General features: G+C 61.0%; 1 protein-coding gene across 2 annotated transcripts; it reads left to right on the forward strand.

Annotated features, from left to right (window-relative positions):
- The first annotated feature begins 8,464 nt into the window (after positions 1-8,464).
- AKAP17A (A-kinase anchoring protein 17A) lies at positions 8,465-18,831 on the forward strand. 2 transcript variants are annotated; one of them, XM_080831209.1, is made up of 5 exons: positions 8,465-8,567; positions 11,203-11,980; positions 12,424-12,572; positions 15,475-15,715; positions 16,958-18,831. In XM_080831209.1, the coding sequence occupies exons 2-5, from the start codon at positions 11,219-11,221 to the stop codon at positions 17,903-17,905; spliced, it is 2,100 nt and encodes a 699-aa protein (XP_080687335.1). In that variant the 5' UTR covers positions 8,465-8,567; positions 11,203-11,218; the 3' UTR covers positions 17,906-18,831. The 2 variants fall into 2 exon arrangements, with proteins under 2 accessions (XP_080687335.1, XP_080687334.1); XM_080831208.1 differs by having other exon boundaries at positions 8,478-8,621.
- Positions 18,832-20,271: the final 1,440 nt, after the last annotated feature.

The raw sequence follows: 20,271 nt of genomic DNA on the forward strand, positions 1-20,271 counted from the left end.
TCTATCTATGGCAGTGGTTTATAGCCAAGGACAATTCTGTCCCCAGGGGACATTTCTGGCAATCACACTGAGGAGGACATCCTACAGGCAAGCGGTGGGTGGAGACCAGGGACACTGCTCCATACCCTACAGGTGCCAGGATGCCCTACACCAGAAAATGACCCATCCCACATGTCACTAGTGCCAAGGGAGAGAAACTGTGTCCTAAAAGGAGTCCATCCACGCTGTCCCTCCTGGGTCCATGTCCAGCTAACCTTCTTGACAACAGGCTCTTGGGGATGCTCAGCTGTTGTGTGACACTCATGCATATATGATAACATCTGTATATACTATATGCTCACCTGATTTTCCACATTATTTTTTCTCTCTTTATTCTTTTGCCCCTATATTTTCCTAGTGTTTGCCTTTTCCTGGTGGCTTTGATATTGGATGACACCCCGTCTTTTCCTCGCCGCCTCCACCATTGCTTAGTAAGTCAGCCAGAGGAAGATAAATACCATACAAATTCGCTTTTCGTTTTTTTCAAAGAATTCCTTGTGCCATCCTTCCTACTCCCAATTTTTACCTGACAACCGTTCTCTAAGAAACACCCTCCTCCACTCCAGTCCCCATCTGGAGTTTGACCTCTGGCAGAGCTGCTGAAGGCACCAGGGTAGATACTGGATTCAGACGCCTGATTCGAGCTTTGCCAATCAGACGATAGATACATAGACATTTATTTTAAGGGACTGGCTCGCACGCTTGTGCAGGTGCAAGTCTAAAATCTACAGGTTGGACCTGCACCCTAGTGACCTGGCGAAGGCTTACCCTTTGAGTCTGAATACTTCTGCAGGCTGAATTCCTTCTTGTTCCAGGGTGGGGGTGCGGGGAGGAGCTTAGTTTCTTTTTGTGTAGATCCTTCAACTGATTGGATGCGGCCCACCAATGTCAAGAAAGGCAATGTCCTCTACTCAAAGCCCTCTGATTTCAGTGTGCATCTCACTCACAAGTTAACGTCACAGAAATACCCGGAAGAGTATTTGGCCACACATCTGAGCACCGTGGCCCCGCCAAGCTGACACATAAAATTACCCGTCACAGACGGATGGCCTCATGGCCCAAGAAGAGGAGGGATCCCCTCTTTGCTTGTATGATTCATGGAGACCAGAGAAAATCTATCTGTAGGGAGCTGACCACCAGAGGACCTAAGAGAGGAAGCGGGAATGCTAGGAAAGTACAAGCACTGGTCGATCCCCCAACACCTTCCAATGGCTATGCCTATACCATTGGACCATAAAACCAATGGTTTATGCCTAAACCATTTCTTTTCTTGCAGGCAGTGGAACATACCGTGGATTCTGAGGATGGTAGCATACCCCAAGCTGGGTTCTATCACTTGTTCCCCGTCATCATTAATACAACACGCCGGTTTCTACGTCTTGAGAGGTTGAACAGGTATTTGGGTACATGCTAGTTGGTCGTCTGCAGGCGGATGCCATTGGCTTCACACCTGCTCCCAGCACGTGTGCTGAAAACACACCCAGTTTACAAAGTCAGCAGAATGCCCTGCTGCTTTCTTTCAAAGCTAAAATAACAGGTTTTCTTTCCTTGCGGGGCCGGGGGGTGGGGCTTACAAGGGAATATGACTCAGCCATGAACAAGGACCAGAGGTCTGACACCCGCTACCACATGGATGGACCTTGAGCACATGATGCTTGTGGGAGAAGCGGACGCGTGAAGGGCTGCACACTGTGTGATTCTATCTATATGAAGTCCAGATTTGGGCAAACTCTATTTGATTCTATTTATCTGAAATGTCCAGAATGGGCAAATGCACCGACACACAGTGAGTTAGTGACAGTCACGCACTGGGGAGGGGAACAGGGAGGACTGCTTTATGGGGATGGGGTCTCCTTTGGGGAGACGAGCATGTTCTAGAATTATATAGAGCTGGTATTTGCACAACCGAGTGAGTGTACTAAATGTCACTGAACCGTTCATTTTAAAATGGTGAATTTTATGGGATGTGAACTTCACCTCAATGAGGAAAAATACTTATTTTTAATCCACCGAGCTTGGGACCAGGGTCAAGGGAGGAGGGCTCCTGGTTGCACTGCTAATATATCTTTCGCATGTTCCGCAATATGCAAAAGTGTTCCCCAAAATGGTGAATGGGCCAAGTGTTCCTGCAAGACCACACAGGTGGCACATGTTTGATAAAATGCACCATGACAATGGGACAGGTTGCTGAGTTACTTCTGCTGAATTATTTCTGCTGCCTTCACGAGGGGCGGGAAGACCTGTGGTTGTCTGTTGGGCACTGAGTGACCTTCAGAACCTTCAGAGAGGGCACCACGCTTCTCTGGACCAGTACTGCAGTGGAAAGATCGAACTTATGTCTGGTTTTGCTGACCAGATGGTCCACCATCATCCGTTTGTGCAAGCCAGCCTTACCCCCGTGGGGCGAGACTCCACGGGTTTTCCATGCACAAGGGAAAAAGCAATAAGGTTAGCTTCTGTCTCTCTAGCTGCCCAGGACAGGACAGTCTTGCATTGAAGACTAGGAGACTGGCCATGATATGGAGGGACCTGGGCAATGGGTCTCGGCCATGGTGGCCTGCCAGACAGAAGGCCTGCCGTGGAGCCCTTCCAGATAGAAGGGCGGAGGGGGAACGTGGCGGCCAGCCCCACTCCAGCTCCACACATCCCCGGAGTTCTGCATGGGAGTCTTCTCATGGGGGCCACACAATGCCTGGCGAGTGATAAGGTGAAATGCAACCGGAAGAAGGCAGGAAATGAACCAGCCCCGCCTTCCCTCCTCGCCCTGGGGAGCGGAAGTCCCACGGAAGCCCCACCTTGAATGCTGGGGCACCTGGGGTCCTGCAAGCCTCGGTGACGAGCATGGGATAGCAACCTGGCTGCTGTAGAAAACAAATAACCACCAGAGACTTTCTCTGTGTGGGCTGATTGCCTCCCAGCGATGTAAACATGTGCCCCAAACATAGTGACCAACGTGACGATCATTCTGTCAGGCACCACGTAAAAACAACAAACACAGACACGAACATCCATGATGACCTAAACGTTACTGTTTGAGATAAGGACGGGACCGGTGAGGTGAACTAATTAAACATCACGAGAGGTTGATGGCCATTTGGTCAAGAGGAATTGTCCAATGTGGCAACACTTTCAGTTGAAAAATGAAATAAGTGACGAAGGAGGATTTGAGAATATTTGTGATGAGCGTGCTTCCGTTAAAGTCAAGAGGGTAGAAATATGAAAAGAATAGGTAGGTGGCTGGAAGGACGGACAGACGGATGGATGGATGGATGGATGGATGGATGGATGAATGAATGGAAAGATGGTTGTATTTATGCATGGATGGATGGATGGATAGGTGGATGGATGGATGGATGGATGGATGGACGGACAGACAGATGAGTGGATAGAGAAGACAGAGGTTGCCAGTGCCTCGACATTAGATCCTAGTTCAGTGAACTGGTCATGGGAATTCTCAGTGATGTCTCTGGACTGGACACGGCCTGTGGGTCTCTCTGGTAGGTCTTACTTGTTGGAGGCCCCATAATGGGGCAACTACCCTGGGCCTCCCCCAACTGTCATTTGTCATTTCCATCCAGATGGCCCATCCCTGCACAGTTTTCTCTGAAGGCTGTGCTCCTTCCTGGTTCTGTTCCTCGTGGCCAGGCATCTTACAGGCTATTCTGAATCATACCCCAATTACCCTACAAAGAAAAGGGAAGCCCAGCATTTTGGTAAAAGGTACAAGGATGTCATTTCCCTGAAAGAGTGAGACATTCTGTATCTTGGTTTGCATATTTGTCTCCTGTTCTGAAGCTGCCCTTTGATCTCATATCTACAACATCCGATTTTCTACTCTTCTTGTTGAGAAATCCCAGAGAGGGCACTAAACCCATGTTTGAACCCATGTTTCTAAACCCAAGGTAGTAAGACACTAAACCCATGTCTCTAAAGCAGGAACAAGCCATGCAGAAAATATAGAGTCAGTCTTCCAACAAACAGAGGAGGATATTCTACAAACCAACAATTCGGCTCACGGAAATACCACGTTTCTCTGTACGATCTGCACAGGCCATGAAGGAGAGGGGATGTAGAAGATAAAATTGATCTTATCCCAGCAAGACAACCACAGACACCACCTGGATGATGACAGCTGCTTGTGGGGTTCAGCTTTGTCCCTACACCCACAAGAGTTCCATTCTGCTTGGGAGCCCACAGGAGGTTGGTAAGATCTCTCTCATGGAAAGTCCCACGAGCACATTCTATCACTCTCCACTCCCAAGACCTGGCTAGATGTAGGGGAGACCACTCTGCACCGAGAGACCAGGATCCCCTCAACTTCCTTCAACAAGCCCTGCACATCCGCCCTTAGGGCTTCTACCATGATCTCCTGAGGAGACCCCGCCCTTGACCTGACCATGCTTTATATCACCACTTCACATCTGCCTTCAAACCGCTTACCAGAAGTTGTAGCACTTTTGCGCTTTGTTTTCCTGTGGTGAAGACTCAACCTGACATAAAAGGAGGTCTGGCCTCTGCCCCTGGATCCTAGGAGGTGATATCCAGACCATGACATGACCTGTCCTGTCTTTGTTTGCCTGGAGGCTTTGGTCACTTGACCATGTAGTGAACTGGTTTACGAGGAAGCCTTTGGAACATGCTTTATTCGTTCCAACCTCCGAGAGGGGATGAAGACTAAAAGTATTATCTTGAGCCTCCAGAAGGAGGTGGAGACTAAAGTTAACCACAAGGAAGTTATGTCATCAAGTATCAGTGAAAACTGGACAGCAAGGCTCAGTGAGCTTCTTTGGTTTGCAATATTCCGTGCTTCTTGTCACACATGGACACTGGCAAAAGTGGATGGATGGGTGGATGGATGGATGGATGGAGGGAGGGAGGGAGGGAGGGATGGACTGTTTACAGTTTCTTCTCCTTGTGTCTCATGGTTGCAGCTCCGACGTCATGGTTCTTCCTCCTCCTGGACTCACTCAGAGCTCTGGATCTTACCGGACAGCTCCATCAGGGCTGCAGGCGTCTCCAAACCAGCATCATCCCAATTGGATCCACCTGCCTCCTTCCTGCCCCAAACTGAGCCTTCTCCTAATTGATTTCCCCATGGAGTTTAAGTCATCAACCTCACCCAGTGGCCAGAGCTGGGGACCTCAGGGTCATTCTTGTCCTTCTTACCCCTGACCCCTGCAATTTAGCTGGACACAGTTGATTTAGCTGTGAATGGTCTGGTCTGGCCTGAAGCCAAGGACTAAGAAGACAGAGCTCGCGCCAGAGTTCACGAGGGTGGTGGGTGCGCCACCTGCTGGAAAGGAGTTGTCTTGAATAAAGGCTTCAAAGACACGAATTGAGGAGGTAGACGGATGGGGAGAGGGATGGCGGGATGTCTAGTTTGCTCGATGGGGGGATGGAGAAGTGGGTGAGTGGGTGGATGGTGGAGAAGTGGGTAGATGAGTTGATGGATGGATAGATGGGTAGATGGGTGGTGGGTGGAGGGGCTGAGTGGGTAGGTGGACAGATGGATGCATACACATAAGGATGGATGGATGGGTGCATGCTTGGATGAGTGGATGGGTGGGTAAAAGAATGGATGAGTGGGTAAACTGATGAGTACATAGGTGGTTGGTTGGATAGATGGAGAGAGGGATGGAGAGAGATGATAGATAGATAGATGATGGATAGATAGATAGATATTAGCTAGATAGATGATGGATAGATAGATAGATATTAGCTAGATTCATAGGTATTCATATATGCACCCGTTTATAGATCTACACATTTACATCCTCAAGCACTTTTCTTGTAGGAACAGATTAATGGAATCTCTGAATCTGGGTCAAAGCGAAAGATATCAATATAGAGGAGGAGGTGTGTCGCTTGGAGGGAAGTGTGAAATCTCGAGGGAAGCCAGACTTGGATTGGTTCTGCATTTAGACCAGTTGGCTGGTCTCAGTTCTTGTGGTGCCTCCTTGAACGCCAGCGTCTAGCAAGGGGCTGGGTCCCGCTGTGTGTCGGCCCTAATCAGTTAAATGAAGATGAGGTCGTGGTGGACTATGGTGAGCTTTTAACCCAACGTGACTGGTGTCCTAATGAGAAGTGGAGACACAGAGACAGACGCACACGGAGGGAAGGTGTTTGTGCGATGACGGACATTGGGGTAATGGGGCCACAAGCAAGGAACAGCCAGGATTTCGGGCCACCACCAGGAGCTGGGAGACACGCTTGGAACTGAGAGTGGAGCTTTGCAAGGAACCAACTCTGCTGACACCTTGATTTCAGACTTTCTCCAGCACTAGGAAGGATACATTTTTGTTATTCCAGTCCTTCCCCCTACATACACCATATGTGATAGAAACGTGATAGACACATTTTAAAACATCCCAGAGTTTCTGTTAAGTCTGGAGTCCAGGCATGAGCTAACCGCGTCTCTACTCAGGGACTCACTAGGCTGAAAGCAGGTGTCGGCCACCAGTAAGGGGGAGGCGGATCTCCTCCGAGACTTGGGGTGTTTTAGAAGCTAACTGATTATTTGCAGAATTCAATTCTCTGAGGTTGAAGCAGTAAAAACCACTAATTCCTGCCAAAGGATCTTCTCTGAAAGGCAGTTTGCTTCTTTTTTCAGGCCACCAGGCTGTATCTCTGCTGCTTCAAGTCTTGTGCCCTTCTTAATACTGATTTCCACACCTGATTAGGCCAGGCCCACCCACGATTCATTTTCCTTTTGATTCGCTTAAATGAACTGATTATGGACTTTGATTACAACTGCAGAATTCCTTCCCCTTTGCCACAAAATCCTGGGAGTGAATCCCATCATCCCCCCCCCCCCCGCCGTCATTCACACTCAATGAGAGTGATTTACACAGCTATGCCCAGGCCATACGAGGGCACAAGATTAGGGCTCTAGATAAACAGGAGTTTGTTATTTTTCTGTTTTTGAGATGTATCCAGAACAGGAATATCTTGCTCAAACACGCAAAAGGATTTTCCTTGAATGTTTTTGAAATTATTATGACCGCTTCTCAGAGGTGTGCAGGTTCTGAAAGAGTATCTCATTCCTTAATTTGCTCTGCAAACGCTTCAGAGAGCGGCGTGGAAAAACAGCTTCCAAATTTAACAGTTCCCCGGGGAAACGGCACCATCGTCTTGCAAGCAGCCTTGGGGACAAGGTTTAACGAGAACCCCAAACAAGTCTCTGTTTCACAAAGCGGAAGTTAAATAAAGATGGCAAAGACGCCGGCCGGGTTCAAAGAGTGGTTTCATTCCCGGGGGACCCCGGACCCTCTGTTGCCTCCTTGTCAGGAGATCATGATCGTGTTTGCTTTCTGGGCGGCTTATTAATAGGACACCTTGACTCACACATACCAGAGCCCCAGATGCTCAGGAGCCCCACGTGACACTTGGGTCCCCTCACCCACTCCTGCCCCCTCCGAAGGTAACGTTTCAGTACCTTGTGTTGAACAACACAGATCTGTGTTTTCCTACCCTGGATTTTCACTTTGCAGGCGTGTGACATAGTTTCTTTCTTTCTTTCTTTTTTTTTAAAAAGATTTTAACTCTTTAAAAAAAGATTTTAAATCTTCAAAAAAGGAGCCTGATGGGGGCTCTGGGAGGGGGAACCCTCGATCCTATGACCCCGAGATCGTGACACCCGCTGAAATCCACAGTCTGAGGCTTGACTCACGGAGCCACCCAGGCGCCCCCAGAATGATGACCTATTGGGGGCCTCAGAAACACATGCCTTACGCAGCATGTGTCATAACTTGGGGTTATGAGTTGCTGGCGTGTAATGAATGTCCTTATGGGATCATACGCAGGCACAGTACTAGTCAAGAGCTATTGTTACATATTCATGTACAATGTATCTCCTGCGGCTCCTTAAATGTTACGTAACTTGAGATTAACGACCTGAAAGTAGGAGAGGCGGAATGGGTCACGATTTCATGTCTTTTGAGATTAATCGATGAAGGCAAAGATTAGAAGACGGAGGGAAGAAGGAGGCTGTCCCCCACTTTGCGTGTTCAGTAACCGTCCACCAGGCACGTACGTCGTCGGTGCGAGCGACCCGTGGTAACCGAGTGACTTACAGACCGACGCTACGGTCGTGCTGTCTGCGCGGCGCGGTCCCGACCGCGATCCGACGTACGCGCAGGCTCCGCACCTGCCGGGCTTCCGGCCGGGGAGCGCGCGCGCGCCCGCAGGTGAGGCCCGCGGTTAGACCCCTCGCGCAGGTGGCGCCTGGGGGCGGGGCGGAGTCGCGCGCGCGCAGTGCAAAGCCCGAGCCCGTCCGCCGCCCCCCGCTCCCCCCCCCGGCGCGGAGGCCTCCCGGAAGTCCCGCCTAGGGGCGGAGCCAGAGCTGGCAGACGAAACAGGGAGCCGCCGCGCGGCCGCTTCCGCGGGCCCAGGCGCCGGAAGCGGAAATGCGTCACAGGGGCGGGCGGCGGCGGCGGCGGCGGCGGCGGGTGGCGTCGGGGGCGCCTGCGGCGGACGGTGGCGGCGCCGGGCGGAGAGGCCGCGGCTGCCGGGGTCGTCGGGGGACGGCGGTGAGCTCGGGCCTGGGCGGCGGTGGCCGGGGGCGCAGGCGGAGCCCCGCGCCGGTGAGCGAGTCCCCGGGACCACGCCTTGCCGCGACCCGGGCCGGCGTCGCGGGGGCCGCGGGGGCCGCGGGGGTGATTGGGGGGGGCCGGGGGCTGGGGCGCCGGGTCTGAGCACAGGAGGCTCCGGACGTTTTGGGGGGCGGGGGCTGCGGGGGGCTGCGGGCTGCCACGGCCGGGGGGCTGCGGGGGTCCCGGGGCTCCGGGGGGCTGCGGGGGCTGCGAGGGCCGGGTCTGAGGGCCGGGAGCCCCGGAGGTCTTGGGGGGCTGGGGGTTCCGGGGGGGCTGCGAGGCGCGGGGGCTCCGGGGGGCTCCGGGGGGCTGCGAGGCGCCGGGGTCTGAGGAGAGGAAGTTCCGGGGGGTCGAGGTCTGCGAGGGCCGGGGGCTCTGGGGGCTGCAGGGGCCGGGGTCTGCGAGGGTCAGGGGCTGCGCGGGCTGCGGGGACTGCGAGGCACCGGGGTCTGAGGACATGAGGTTCTGGGGGGCCGAGGTCTGCGAGGGCTGGGGGCTCTTGGGGCTGTGGGGGGCTGCGAGGGCTAGGGTCTGAGAACATGAGGTTCTGGGGAGCCGAGGTCTGCAAGGGCCGGGAGCTCTGGGGGCTGCAGGGGCTGGGGTCTGTGAGGGCCGGGGGCTCCGGGGGGCTGGGAGGCGTCGGGGTCTGTGAGGGGCCGGGGTGTTTGCAGACTGGGAGCTCTGGGGAGGCTGGGGCACAAGAGGACTGGGGGTGCCAGCAGCTGGGGGGCCGAGAGGGTGCTGGCGCCTGCAGTGTCTCTGGGGCCAGTGGCAGGAAACGAGGGCTGTGAAGGCCGGGGGCTCCAGGGAGCTGGGGGTCCAGGAGGGCCGGGAATCCCCAGGGCTTGCAGGCGCTGCTGCCTGCGGGGTCTTTGAAACCAGTGGACCGGGTTGGGGGCCTTGGAGGCTGGGGGCAGGAGGGGGAGCTGCGATCTGGGAGGGCCGGGGATGGGGGGGGGGGCTGTGGCCTGCTAGGGGTGGGGGTACCAGGGGGTGGGGCATAGGGGTGCTGGGGGCTCTGGGAACTGGTGCCTGTGACGTCTCTGGGACTGGTGGCCCCGGTTAGGAGGCTGGGAGGCCGGGGACTTCTGTGGGCTCGGATCCCTGAGGGTGGTGGGCTGCAAGGGGAGGGGCATGGAGTGTCCAAGGGCCAGGTTCTGTGGGGGGGGGGTTGGGACCGCAGGGATTCTGGGGGTGGAAGGAGAGGCCTTGCCCGGTTGGATTGGTCTGGGGTTCCTGGGGGCACAGAGGACACTAGAGACCCGGGAGGTCCTGGGGGCTGCTGCGGGTCATAGACGGTGAACGGGTGGGGGACTGGCGTTGTCCCTGGGGCTGGGGGAAGCTGAGGGTGCCAGGGGGCTGTGGAGAGGCCAGACCCTGGGCCCAGAGGCAGTTTGAGGGCTGGAGGTCATCGGGGTACGGGGTTGACGAAGGGGGGCCTGGGTACTACAGGGTGGCTGAGGCCATGGGGACCATGCTGGGGGGAGGTCTTGGGTCACAAGTAGGCCCAGAGTCCCTCAGTCCCCTAGACTGGGCTGGGGGGCTCTACTGTCCTGCACCAGCCCCTGTTTGGGGGACTCCCCCACCCCTTAGACCTGTCGGGGGGCTCTTGCTCTCTACCATCCCCTGATCACCCCGTCACCCGCTAGACCAGGCCAGGGGGCTCCTCTGCCATGCATGAGCCCCTTGTCTGGGGCCTCCCCACCCCCTAGACCCAGCCAGGTGCCTCTTCTGCCCTGCACCAGCCGCTGTGTGGGGGCCCCCTTTGCCATCTAGATCAGGCCAGAGGGATCTCCTGCCCTGCAGAAGTCCCTTGTCTGGAGGCCCCCCACCCCCTCCACCCGGCCAGGATCCAGGTGCGTCTTCCGCCCTGCATCATCCCCGGGCGGAGCGAGCCTCAGGCCGTGTTGGAAGGCTCCCAGCAGGGGGCGGGGGTGGGGGCCGCAGCCTCCCAGGTTGTTTGGGTTCCTGCTGGAGCTGGGCTTTCCACAAGTGGCACTGGTTGGACCAGTAGGAGGGTGCTGTCTAGGGGGAGGACAGGAGGAGGACAGGTGCGCCCAGGAGCCGGCGGTCTGCACGGGCCCTTCTCCGCTTGTTACTTGATGGCAGATGTGGAGGATACGTGAGCCGCGGTGGAGCGGTTGAAGCAGACACTGTGGCCAGAAACTTCCTGTTTCCTTAGGGCCGCAGTCTCGGCAGACCCTCCCGGAGTCTGCAGCTGAGTTCCTTCCTGTCCCGTGTCCTCCAGTCCGCGGCCTCCCTTGGAGCCGTGCACGGCTCCTGCCTCTCCCCCCTGCAGGGGAGTGGGAGCTGCCGGCTGTGCTCCCTCTGCGGCCTTGGGAGGGCTGCTGCCGGCACTGGGTGACCCGAGGCTCGTCTTCGAAGTTTTCTCCAGCCCCGGTTTCTTTTCTCTCTGATTCAAAAGAAAAAACACAAAAAACCTCAGCCGCACAAAACATGGCGTGGGGAGATGGTGGTGTCTCGTGAACTCGAGCCCCGCTCCTGGGGTGAGGCGGCCAGGCACCCTCATTTCCCAGGCCCGCTGCCCTGACCGCCCGTGTTTGTCTTCCAGGCCCAAGGTCCCGGCTATGGCCGCGGCTACCATCGTGCACGACACGTCTGAGGCCGTGGAGCTGTGCCCCCCGTACGGCCTGTACCTGAAGCCCATCACGAAGATGACCATCAGCGTGGCGCTGCCGCAGCTGAAGCAGCCGGGGAAGTCCATCTCCAACTGGGAGGTGATGGAGCGGCTGAAGGGCATGGTGCACAACCACCAGTTCTCCACGCTGCGCATCTCCAAGAGCACCATGGACTTCATCCGCTTCGAGGGCGAGGTGGAGAACAAGAGCCTGGTCAAGTCCTTCCTGGCCTGCTTGGACGGCAAGACCATCAAGCTGAGCGGCTTCTCCGACATCCTCAAGGTGCGCGCCGCCGAGTTCAAGATCGACTTCCCCACGCGCCACGACTGGGACTCCTTCTTCCGCGACGCCAAGGACATGAACGAGACGCTGCCCGGGGAGCGGCCGGACACCATCCACCTGGAGGGCCTGCCCTGCAGGTGGTTCGCCCTCAAGGAGTCGGGCTCCGAGAAGCCCAGCGAGGAGGTGCTCGTCAAGGTGTTCGAGAAGTTCGGGGAGATCCGCAACGTGGACATCCCCATGCTGGACCCCTACCGGGAGGAGATGACCGGCCGCAACTTCCACACCTTCAGCTTCGGGGGACACTTGAACTTCGAGGCGTACGTGCAGTACCGCGAGTACGTGGGCTTCATCCAGGCCATGAGCGCCCTGCGCGGCATGAAGCTCATGTACAAGGGGGAGGACGGCAAGGCTGTGGCCTGTAACATCAAGGTGAGCCTGGCCCGGCGCCTGCCCTGGTCCGGCGCAACGGCGGGGGCGGCCCCGCGGCTGCTTCGGGGGCCGCGGGACGGCGGGCAGCCCTCGTTCGCGCGGCGGAGGCCCCCTGGTGTCAGTCCACGGGGACGGTGGGGCCCTGCTCGCGGGAGGGGACACGCTCTTGGTAGTGGGAACCTTGTTTCCAGACAATCGGGGCAGGCCGTCGCGTCTGTGTCGCTGCGCGCTCCCCCCGGGGTCGTCCGGGGAGCTCCGCGTTGAGCCGCCAAGTGGCTGCAAGCGCTCCGACGCGTCCCAGGGGTCCGGCCCGCGTCCCGGGTGCCCCTGTCGTTGAGTGCGGGGTTTCCGGGATGCGGGCGTCCCGTGCGGTCGGGCAGCGCCGGCCGCGGGTCTGAAGCCTGCTCGCGGGTCACTGTGCTCTGCCCTGTTCGCCCCCGAAGGTCTCCTTCGACTCCACCAAGCATCTGAGCGACGCGTCCATTAAGAAGCGGCAGCTGGAGAGGCAGAAGCTGCAGGAGCTGGAGCAGCAGCGGGAGGCGCAGAAGCGCCGCGAGAAGGAGGCGGAGGAGCGGCAGCGCGCCGAGGAGAGGTCGGTGCGCGCGGGCCCGGGCGTGCGCGCGTCTCCGTGCGCGCGCCTCTGCGCTTCCCCGTGCGCGCGTCCGTGCATGCGCCGTCGGGGGCCTGGGCCGCGCCGTCCCTGCACAACGTCCCGTGTCGGGGCCGCCGTGCGCTCGAGGCGAAGCTCCGTTCGCGACGGGGACGGGACGCCTGGTGACCTCGGCCGCGTCCCAGGGGAAGCAGTTTCCGTGGCCAGGCTGTCATCGCTGGGCTCCGGGGCCACTCAGACGGGGGGGGGGGGGGGGGTGCGCCCGGTCACCCGCGCTGCCCGTCCACGGTCCTGCGCTGTGGAAGGACGCTGAGCCGTGGCGTCCCCTCGTTCTGGGCCATTTCTCCACGTTCCGCCACCCCTGCCGCTCTTCGCACATCTGTTGGCAGGTTTCGGTGTGTTTCCCATGAGCGGTTTCCGTTTCGTATGCTGTCGGGGGTCCGGGCAGGACGCGTCAGATGGGGCAGCCGTCCCCGTCAGCGGTCTTGGGGTTTGCGTGTGCGTGGAGGGCAGGGCAGTCCGCCTTCCCCTGCGGCCGGGGGCGCCTTCACTCGGACCCAGACACAGAGGCGACTCTGGACTGAGATTTCGCTCCCAAGTCCAGCTGTGGGCCCGCGGGTGCACACCGCGTGCGTTACCCCTGCCCTGGCTCCGCATCGTTTTCCAGGGAGAGGTGCCTTGCTGGCCTCGCAGGACATGCGGGGCCTCATGTGCGGGCATGGCTGGGACGGGGAGTCAGCCCCAGAGTGTGGCCAACGCCTGGGGCTTGTGGTGCAGATGCTGCATCCAGGCCGGTGGTGGGGGTCTCACTCTGAGCCCCCATCCCTGTGTCCGTGGACTCCTGGGGCGGAGCGGGAAAGGCCGAGCCGGGAGGCTCTGTCAGACCTCTGACGTGTCGCGTGCATGGCAGCCTAGTCCTTGTCCCCCAGAGCACGGACCGTGACCCCCACACCCTCTCAGAAGGCATGCGGGGTCTCACTAGAGGCGCCGTGTCCTGGACCTTCACCCCCGGGAGAAGCGGGGACTTGGCCTCGGAGGACAGGCTGCTCTGTCTGGGCTGGAGGCGTGATGAGGACAGACGGTTCCGGACGGGGGACGGCTCCCAGGCCGCAGCCAGTGCCTCTGCTGAGCTCACCCTGTGCTCGTTAGGGGTGAGGGCTGGGAGGGGAGGGAGCCAGGCCGGCTCCGCGGAGCCCGCTGCCGCCCGCCATGGCCCTTTCTTGGCCTGAGTGTGCGGGCCCGCCTCGCGCAGCCTTGGCGCCCGTCCGGCCTCGGTCACTGGCGCGTGTTCACTTGGCGGCTTGCGAGTCTCAGACGGGAGGAGCGTGACGGGCGGCTGTCCGGCTCTGGCAGGCGACTAGCCCCGGGCCTCTGGCTCCGCCTCTGCTCGGAGCTGTGCCCGCCGGCAGGACGCCCCAGGCTGCTCGGACCCGCGGCTCTCGGGGCTGGTGGGGGCCGGACACTGGGCGGCTCTCCGTGCCCGCGGAGGCCCCGCACCTTGTCCCGCTGGCCAGTGGGAGTGCCCGGCCCCATGCTGGGCCGTGTCCCTGCTGGGCCACAAGGGGTTTGCGTCCTTGTCCGTCCTGTGGGGTGCGCGTGTTCCGCGGTCTGGCGTCACCCTGGGTGTGGGGCTGGTCTACAGGGTCTTGGCTGCCTCCTGGGCCCAGAGGTCTCCCCTCGTGCGTCCCGTCCCCCTAGGGCGGTTTTCAGCGCTGTCCTGCGTCTCAGTTATTTGACCAGCTTTGAGGCTGGAGTGCGGGGGAGGTTGACAGGGAAACATGCCCCGCGGTTTGTAGACTTTCCCTGTTGGGGTCCCTGCGGCTCTCCTGCTTGCATTTTGATCCTCATTTTGGGGCCCCCTTCCCTTGCCAGAAACAAAAGATCTAATCGGTGGCACTGCGCGTGGGTTTGTTTTCTAACAACCTGCCGTGTCCGGGTGGTTCCTCTCGGCGACATGACTGTTCCCGTACCGGAGAGTGCGCTCTTAGGGACCCCCGGTCCAGGAGAGCACTGCCGGGCACACTGTTTTCGGTTTCTGTCGCTGTGGCTTTGTCTTCCCTGGAATGTCACACAGATGGGATCCCAGGGTACACGGTTTTCTGCGTTTAGTCTTTCCCTTAGCAAAATGGTTCCAGAACTTTTATGAGACCGTGCACACGTGCATCCCGCTGTTTCCGCGGCGCCCCGCGGCTTGCTTGCGGAGCCCCAGCGATGGGCTTTGTGCCCCTGGGAGCATGTGAGAGCACCGCGTGCACACTGAGCCCTTCTGTCCTGAGCCAACGGCGGTGTCTGAGCCAACGGCCGTGTGCAGTGAGTCCGCGGCGCGGGCCCCGTGGTGTTCGATAGGCTGGCGTGCTGCGGGCGCTGGACCGTGTCCTCATGGCCCTGCCCCCCCCGCCCCCCCGCCCCCCGCTCTCGCCCCGGGGATGGGCTTTGCCCCCATGTTCGCTCCTGTGCCGCCTCCCCTGGGTGGCAGGAGCGCTGTGTATCGGGGCCCCAGGGGTCCGTCCTGCCTGGCCGCCCCGGCTGGCGCTGTGGCAGGAGGTTCCCAGGCCGCCGTGGGCCTCTGCAGCTCTTGGTGGGCCTCGTTCAAACCCAGAGTTTCTGTGTCCGACGCCCCATTGTTTTCTCCGTGGCTGCCGGCTGGTTGGCAGGACCGTCCCTGCGAAGGTTCTGAAAACCCGTGGTCTGCGTGCGTGTCCGCTTCTCCGGTTCCCCGGGTTGAGCAGAGCCCGCGTGGGGGATGCGGGGTTAAAGCGCCCGCGCGTGCCCGCGCTAGGACGCCCGTGCCGTCCCCCCCGGCGTGCAGCCCCCGCGTGCAGCCCCCGCGGGGCGCTGCGGTAGCTCCTCCGCGCTCACGGGAGCGGTCGGCGTGTCCCCGCAGGAAGCAGAAGCAGCTGGAGGAGCTGGAGCGGGAGCGCAAGCGCGAGGAGAAGCTGCGCCGGCGGGAGCAGAAGCAGCGGGACCGCGAGCTGCGCCGCAGCCAGAAGAAGCTGGAGAAGCTGCAGGCGCAGGAGCAGAAGCAGCTGCAGGAGAAGATCCGGCTGGAGGAGCGCAAGCTGCTGCTGGCCCAGCGCAACCTGCAGTCCATCCGGCTCATCGCCGAGCTGCTCAGCAGGGCCAAGGTGCGGGGCGGGTGCGGCGGGCGCGGGAGGGTGCGGGCGGGCAGCCTGGGAGCCGCCGCCTCCTGCTCCGGGCTGCCGACCGCCGTCTGTGACCGGGGGCTGGCGTCACCGTCCCGTTCCCGCCACCGGCGGCCGCCACGGGTGACGACGAGCATCCGGACGGACGGGGACGCTGTCTCCTCGGGGTCGGGGCCTTCCTGCCTCGGTCCAGGTTCTATAATGTTCCCGTCTGACAGAGCTCATAGAGCTTTGAATCTGCGGGACGTGCTTGCGCATCTCTGGCACGGTCCGAGAGCCCTCGGGTCGCTGGGGCGGAGGGTCCCCGTTTCCCCGGACCGAGGGAGCAGCTGACTTCAGCGAGGGTCCCCGGGCCCCCGTGGTTCTCCCGCTGCAGGTGCTGTGCCCGGGGCCGGCAGGATGGTGGGCTTTCCTGCGATCCCGCAAGCCAGTGGCCGGGAGCAGCGGGAGGGTGTGGGCTGGGCCTGGCGATAGAGGGGCCCTGTGGCACCATGGGGAGCTGAGGGTGCAGGCGGGAGGCTGGGTGGGCCACGTCCCTCCTCCGAAGCCGTGGACCGCACAGGTCTCGGCGGGTGCCCGATAGATGAGGGCCTCAGAGCTGAGCGCCGCCTCGTTCCTCCTGCCCGCTCCACTTCTTCCGGAGGCCCGGCCAGTGACTCCTGCGAGCCAGGGGCCCGGGCCACGCGGGGACCTCGCCGGGCGCTGCTCGTGCTCGGGCAGGCCGCGTGCCCCCGCAGAGTGGGGCGCGGGGCGACCCCGTAACCTGTTGTCTAATTACAGTTGTGATCAGTCCCGGGGAAGGAGGCTGGCAGGCGCGCTGAGACGCGGCAGCTCAGCTCCTGTTTGATGGTGAATATTGAAGACGCGCACCCAGGCCGGGCCCGCACCTCCCGCGGCGGCCGCGGCAGCGTGTGTCCGCCTCGTCTCAGCTCCCCGTAGCTGGAGACCGCGTGCGACCTCCCAGCAGGCCCCATGCGCGCCTCGGAGGGGTCGGGCCCCACCCGAAACGCCCGCCCCGGGGGCTGTGCCGTGTGGCTTCGCCGCGGGGTTCCTTCTCGCTCGGACGCACGGCGGCCCGGGCGCAGTCGGGACGGGCAGGCCGCACTCTGGCCAGAGCGTCCACCCGCTTCCCCCAGGCCTCGGGGCACCTGCAGACCCAGCGCCTCCTCGGAGCGCGGGGGAGCGCCCAGAGGTCCACGTGCCGCCTTCCCCTTTGTGCCGCAGGCCGTGAAGCTGCAGGAGCGGGAGCGGAAGGACGCGTCGCTGCGGCTGCAGCAGCTCGAGGAGCGGCGGCGGCGGCAGGAGGCGGAGCTGCGGCGCGTGGAGGAGGAGAAGGAGCGCGCGCTGGGGCTGCAGCGCAGGGAGCGCGAGCTGCGGGAGCGCCTGCTGAGCATCCTGCTGAGCAAGAAGGCGGACGATCCGCGCGCGCGCGACGAGCTCGCGCTCTCGCACGCGCAGCTGCTGCAGCCCGTGCTGGACATCCTGCAGACCGTGTCGGCCGGCTGCGTGGGCGCCGCCGCCCTGCACCCGCTGGCGGGCCAGCCGCCCCCCGACACGCCGAAGGACAGCCCGCCGCGGCCGGAGGCGGACGGCACGCCCAGGAATGGGACCGGGAGCGTCCCCGAGGAGGCCCCGTGCAAGGAAGGCCCCGATTCTCGCCTCGCCGCCGCGGGGGACGCCTCCCCGGACAAGAGGTGCCCCGGCGTCCTCGCCTGCATTCCCGACAACAACCAGCAGCCCAAGGGCCCGCCCGCCGCCTGGGACCAGAACGCGCCCAAAAAGGACATCCGTTCCGAGCAAGACAAGTGCAACCGGGAGCCCAGCGGGAGCCGAGGCCGGGCCAGCGGGGGCCGCGCGGAGGACGACAGGCACAAGCGGGAGAGGAGCCGGCCGCGGCGGGCGGGCAGTCGCGAGGACGGGAGGCAGCCGCGGAAGGAGCGGCGGCAGCACAAGAAGCGCTCGCGCCAGGACGACAGCCCTCCGCGGCGGAGCGCGAGCCCCGCGCACGGCCGGTCCCGCAGGTCGCACAGCAGAGAGCGGTCCAGCCGCAGGGAGAGGAGCCGAGACCGCAGGGGCGGCTCGGGCCGGAAGCGGAGCCGCCACCGCCGCAGCGAGCGGGACAGGTCGCGCTCAGGGTCCCCCAGCCGGCACCGCAGCACCTGGAACAGGTAATGCGTGGCGTCGTCCCGTGCGGCCGCCGGGTGAAGATCGGGACCGCGGCGCTTCCGCGCTCCTCTTCCGCCCGGCCTCCGCGCAGCGCGGCGCCCAGGAGCCGGCCACGCAGGAGGGCCACGCGGCCGCGTCTCCTTCGTCAGGAGCCGCCGGCCCTCTTCGAGCGCGCCGTCCGCAGGCGCTACCTGTAGTTTTCCTCGAAACTGTTGATCCGATAGCTTTAACGTCGCCCGTGTGTCTCCAGCAGGAGAGGCGCCCCGGCCGGCAGCGGTGACACGTGCGCGCAGGCCGAGCGGCCTTTCTGTCCCGTCGGGGACGCCCCCGCGTGCACTGACTGCCCGGGACGCACGTGTCTGTCGTCTGGGGACAGACTGTCAAGGACGGACAGCTGGGGTCCCACAGGGCCCCGAAAACTTGAAAAAGCCGCGCCCTGGCTCTTTTGTTTCCTTTTCGTTTTGTAATTTTAAGTGATTGGGCAGCGCGGTTGGCGGGACGCCCGGAGAAGCCGGTGGTCTGGCGCGTGCCGTCCCGCGTGGCGCCGGGCGAGTCCTCGAGCTCAGCGCTCACCGGTGCCGCCTCTGCAGGCGTGGGGGGCGGTCCGGCTCGGTGACGCGCCCCTCCGCCCCCGAAACACCCGTGCTGCAAACTGGTCGTTAGGCATCAAGAAAGGTCGGTGCGGAGCTTTGGTTTCTACACGAGGTGAGCGTGTGTGGTTTTTTTAAGAAGCCGTTTTGCTAAATTATTTTTACTTGGAACATTTCAAACAGATTTAAGGCTTAAAAACTTGTTAAATTTTATAATCGTTTGCTTCTCCAAGTGAAGCTCAAGAAATACTTAAAAATAGCTGTAATGTTTGCGTTAGGAAAGACGGTGTTTACTCCAGTTTGCATTTTTTGTGGAATAAAATCTTTTTCCAATGAACTGACATTTTGTGTACTCTTGTTTGTTTGTTTGAGCTCTTTGGGCTGTTAGTGAACGGAGCCTAATTTGGCAGATTGGGGACTGATAGAAACACGTTTGTTTAGAACCACCGACGGGCAGCGGCGCGTGTCAGAGCGCGGCTGTCGCTGTAAAATAACCCCGTGGAAAAGGAGAGTCTTGGGTCCCGCGAACCGATCCGTTGGGTCGAGCACAACTTCAGCAAGTTCACGAAAGCAGCGATTTCAAAACCAAAGAGCCGGTTTTACACGGGAGTGAACGTACGGGTGGTCCCTCTGTCACCGAGACTCGTAGCAGGTCGGGGCCGGCACTGCTGCTGGGACCCCGCACCGGAGCAGCGCCGCCGTCCGGCCGTGTTTCACGGGCACGCAGATCTCGTCCGCGCACGGACGGTGGGCCGCGGGCCTCCTGCCCCCCAGCTCACTTCGGCGTCCCAGACCAGGACGGACGCCGCAGACCTGCGTCTGTCTTTGACGCGGCTTCCGTCCGGTCTGTCGCCTGCTGAGGCCAGGCTGCAAGGTGTGCTCAGATGCTCGGGGATGGGACGGGCTTCCCAGAAATCCCGTCACGACCCCTGTGGCCCAGCTCTGAGCGTTCGCCCCGTCAGGGGCTCAGAACATCCTGCGACCAGGTGTTGGGAAGTCTCTGAGGTCGGCGGGGGGGTAGGTCTCGGGGGCGTGGGGAGCTGTCTGCCTGAGCTCACGGAGGTGGGTTTCCGTGACCGATGTTCTCCAGGCTGCTCTGGACAATGGGAACACACGTGGTGCGTTCAGGGGTCAGGGGTCAGGGTGGCCGGGGAGGCGATAGTATGGGAGGGCCGACAGGAGACAGACGCATAGACCGGGTCGCTTCCAACCTGGAAAGGACAGGTCGGAGGGCTTGAAGGTGGGCACGACGTGATAAAGGTTTGCAGAGAGCAAGGTTGGGGAGGGGGCTTCTGGCGACGGGCGTCGACCTGGAACAAGCCGGCGTGTGGGGCAAGAGGTTCCGGAGAGAGGGCAGGGGACGTGCAACCGGGCAGCGTGCGGCCCTCGGGGAGCAGGGGATGTTTACATGTGACGGTGCAGGCCCGGAGAACACCGGGAAAGCTGCAGAACGCCAGCCCCAGACCCACAGGGTGGGGAGACCTACTGGCAATCTGAGTTCTGGTTACCCTCCCCGCTCTTGGACGTCCGAGCCCTGAGCGCCAGGGGAGGTGGACGGGTCACCGTGCTGTCCAGGCCGCTCTGCCCTCACCGCCCGTGGGCCTGCGGCGTCTGCCCGTGACTGACCGTGGCGGCGCTGACATCCCCGTAATAGCGCCGGAGCACTTTGTCCTCGCCGTCCCGCCGGCGTTGGCCTTGTGTGATTCCGCTCGCTGTTAGCGGGCGCCTACACGTTAGGGGCGGTCCTGTCTCGGGAGGACGGACTTGGGTCATTCCTGACGC

The sequence above is a fragment of the Martes martes genome (assembly GCF_963455335.1).
Source record: "Martes martes genome assembly, chromosome: X".
In the NCBI taxonomy this organism is placed as follows: Eukaryota; Metazoa; Chordata; class Mammalia; order Carnivora; family Mustelidae; genus Martes; species Martes martes.

What these genes read in the sequence shown, in the direction of transcription:
- AKAP17A (XM_080831209.1), top strand. Translation starts at nt 11,219, where the DNA reads ATGGCCGCGGCTACCATCGTGCACGACACGTCTGAGGCCGTGGAGCTG. An exon ending in CGGCAGCGCGCCGAGGAGAG is followed by an intron (nt 12,573 to 15,474) that starts GTCGGTGCGCGC and finishes GTGTCCCCGCAG; the next exon opens with GAAGCAGAAGCAGCTGGAGG. An exon ending in AGCTGCTCAGCAGGGCCAAG is followed by an intron (nt 15,716 to 16,957) that starts GTGCGGGGCGGG and finishes TTTGTGCCGCAG; the next exon opens with GCCGTGAAGCTGCAGGAGCG.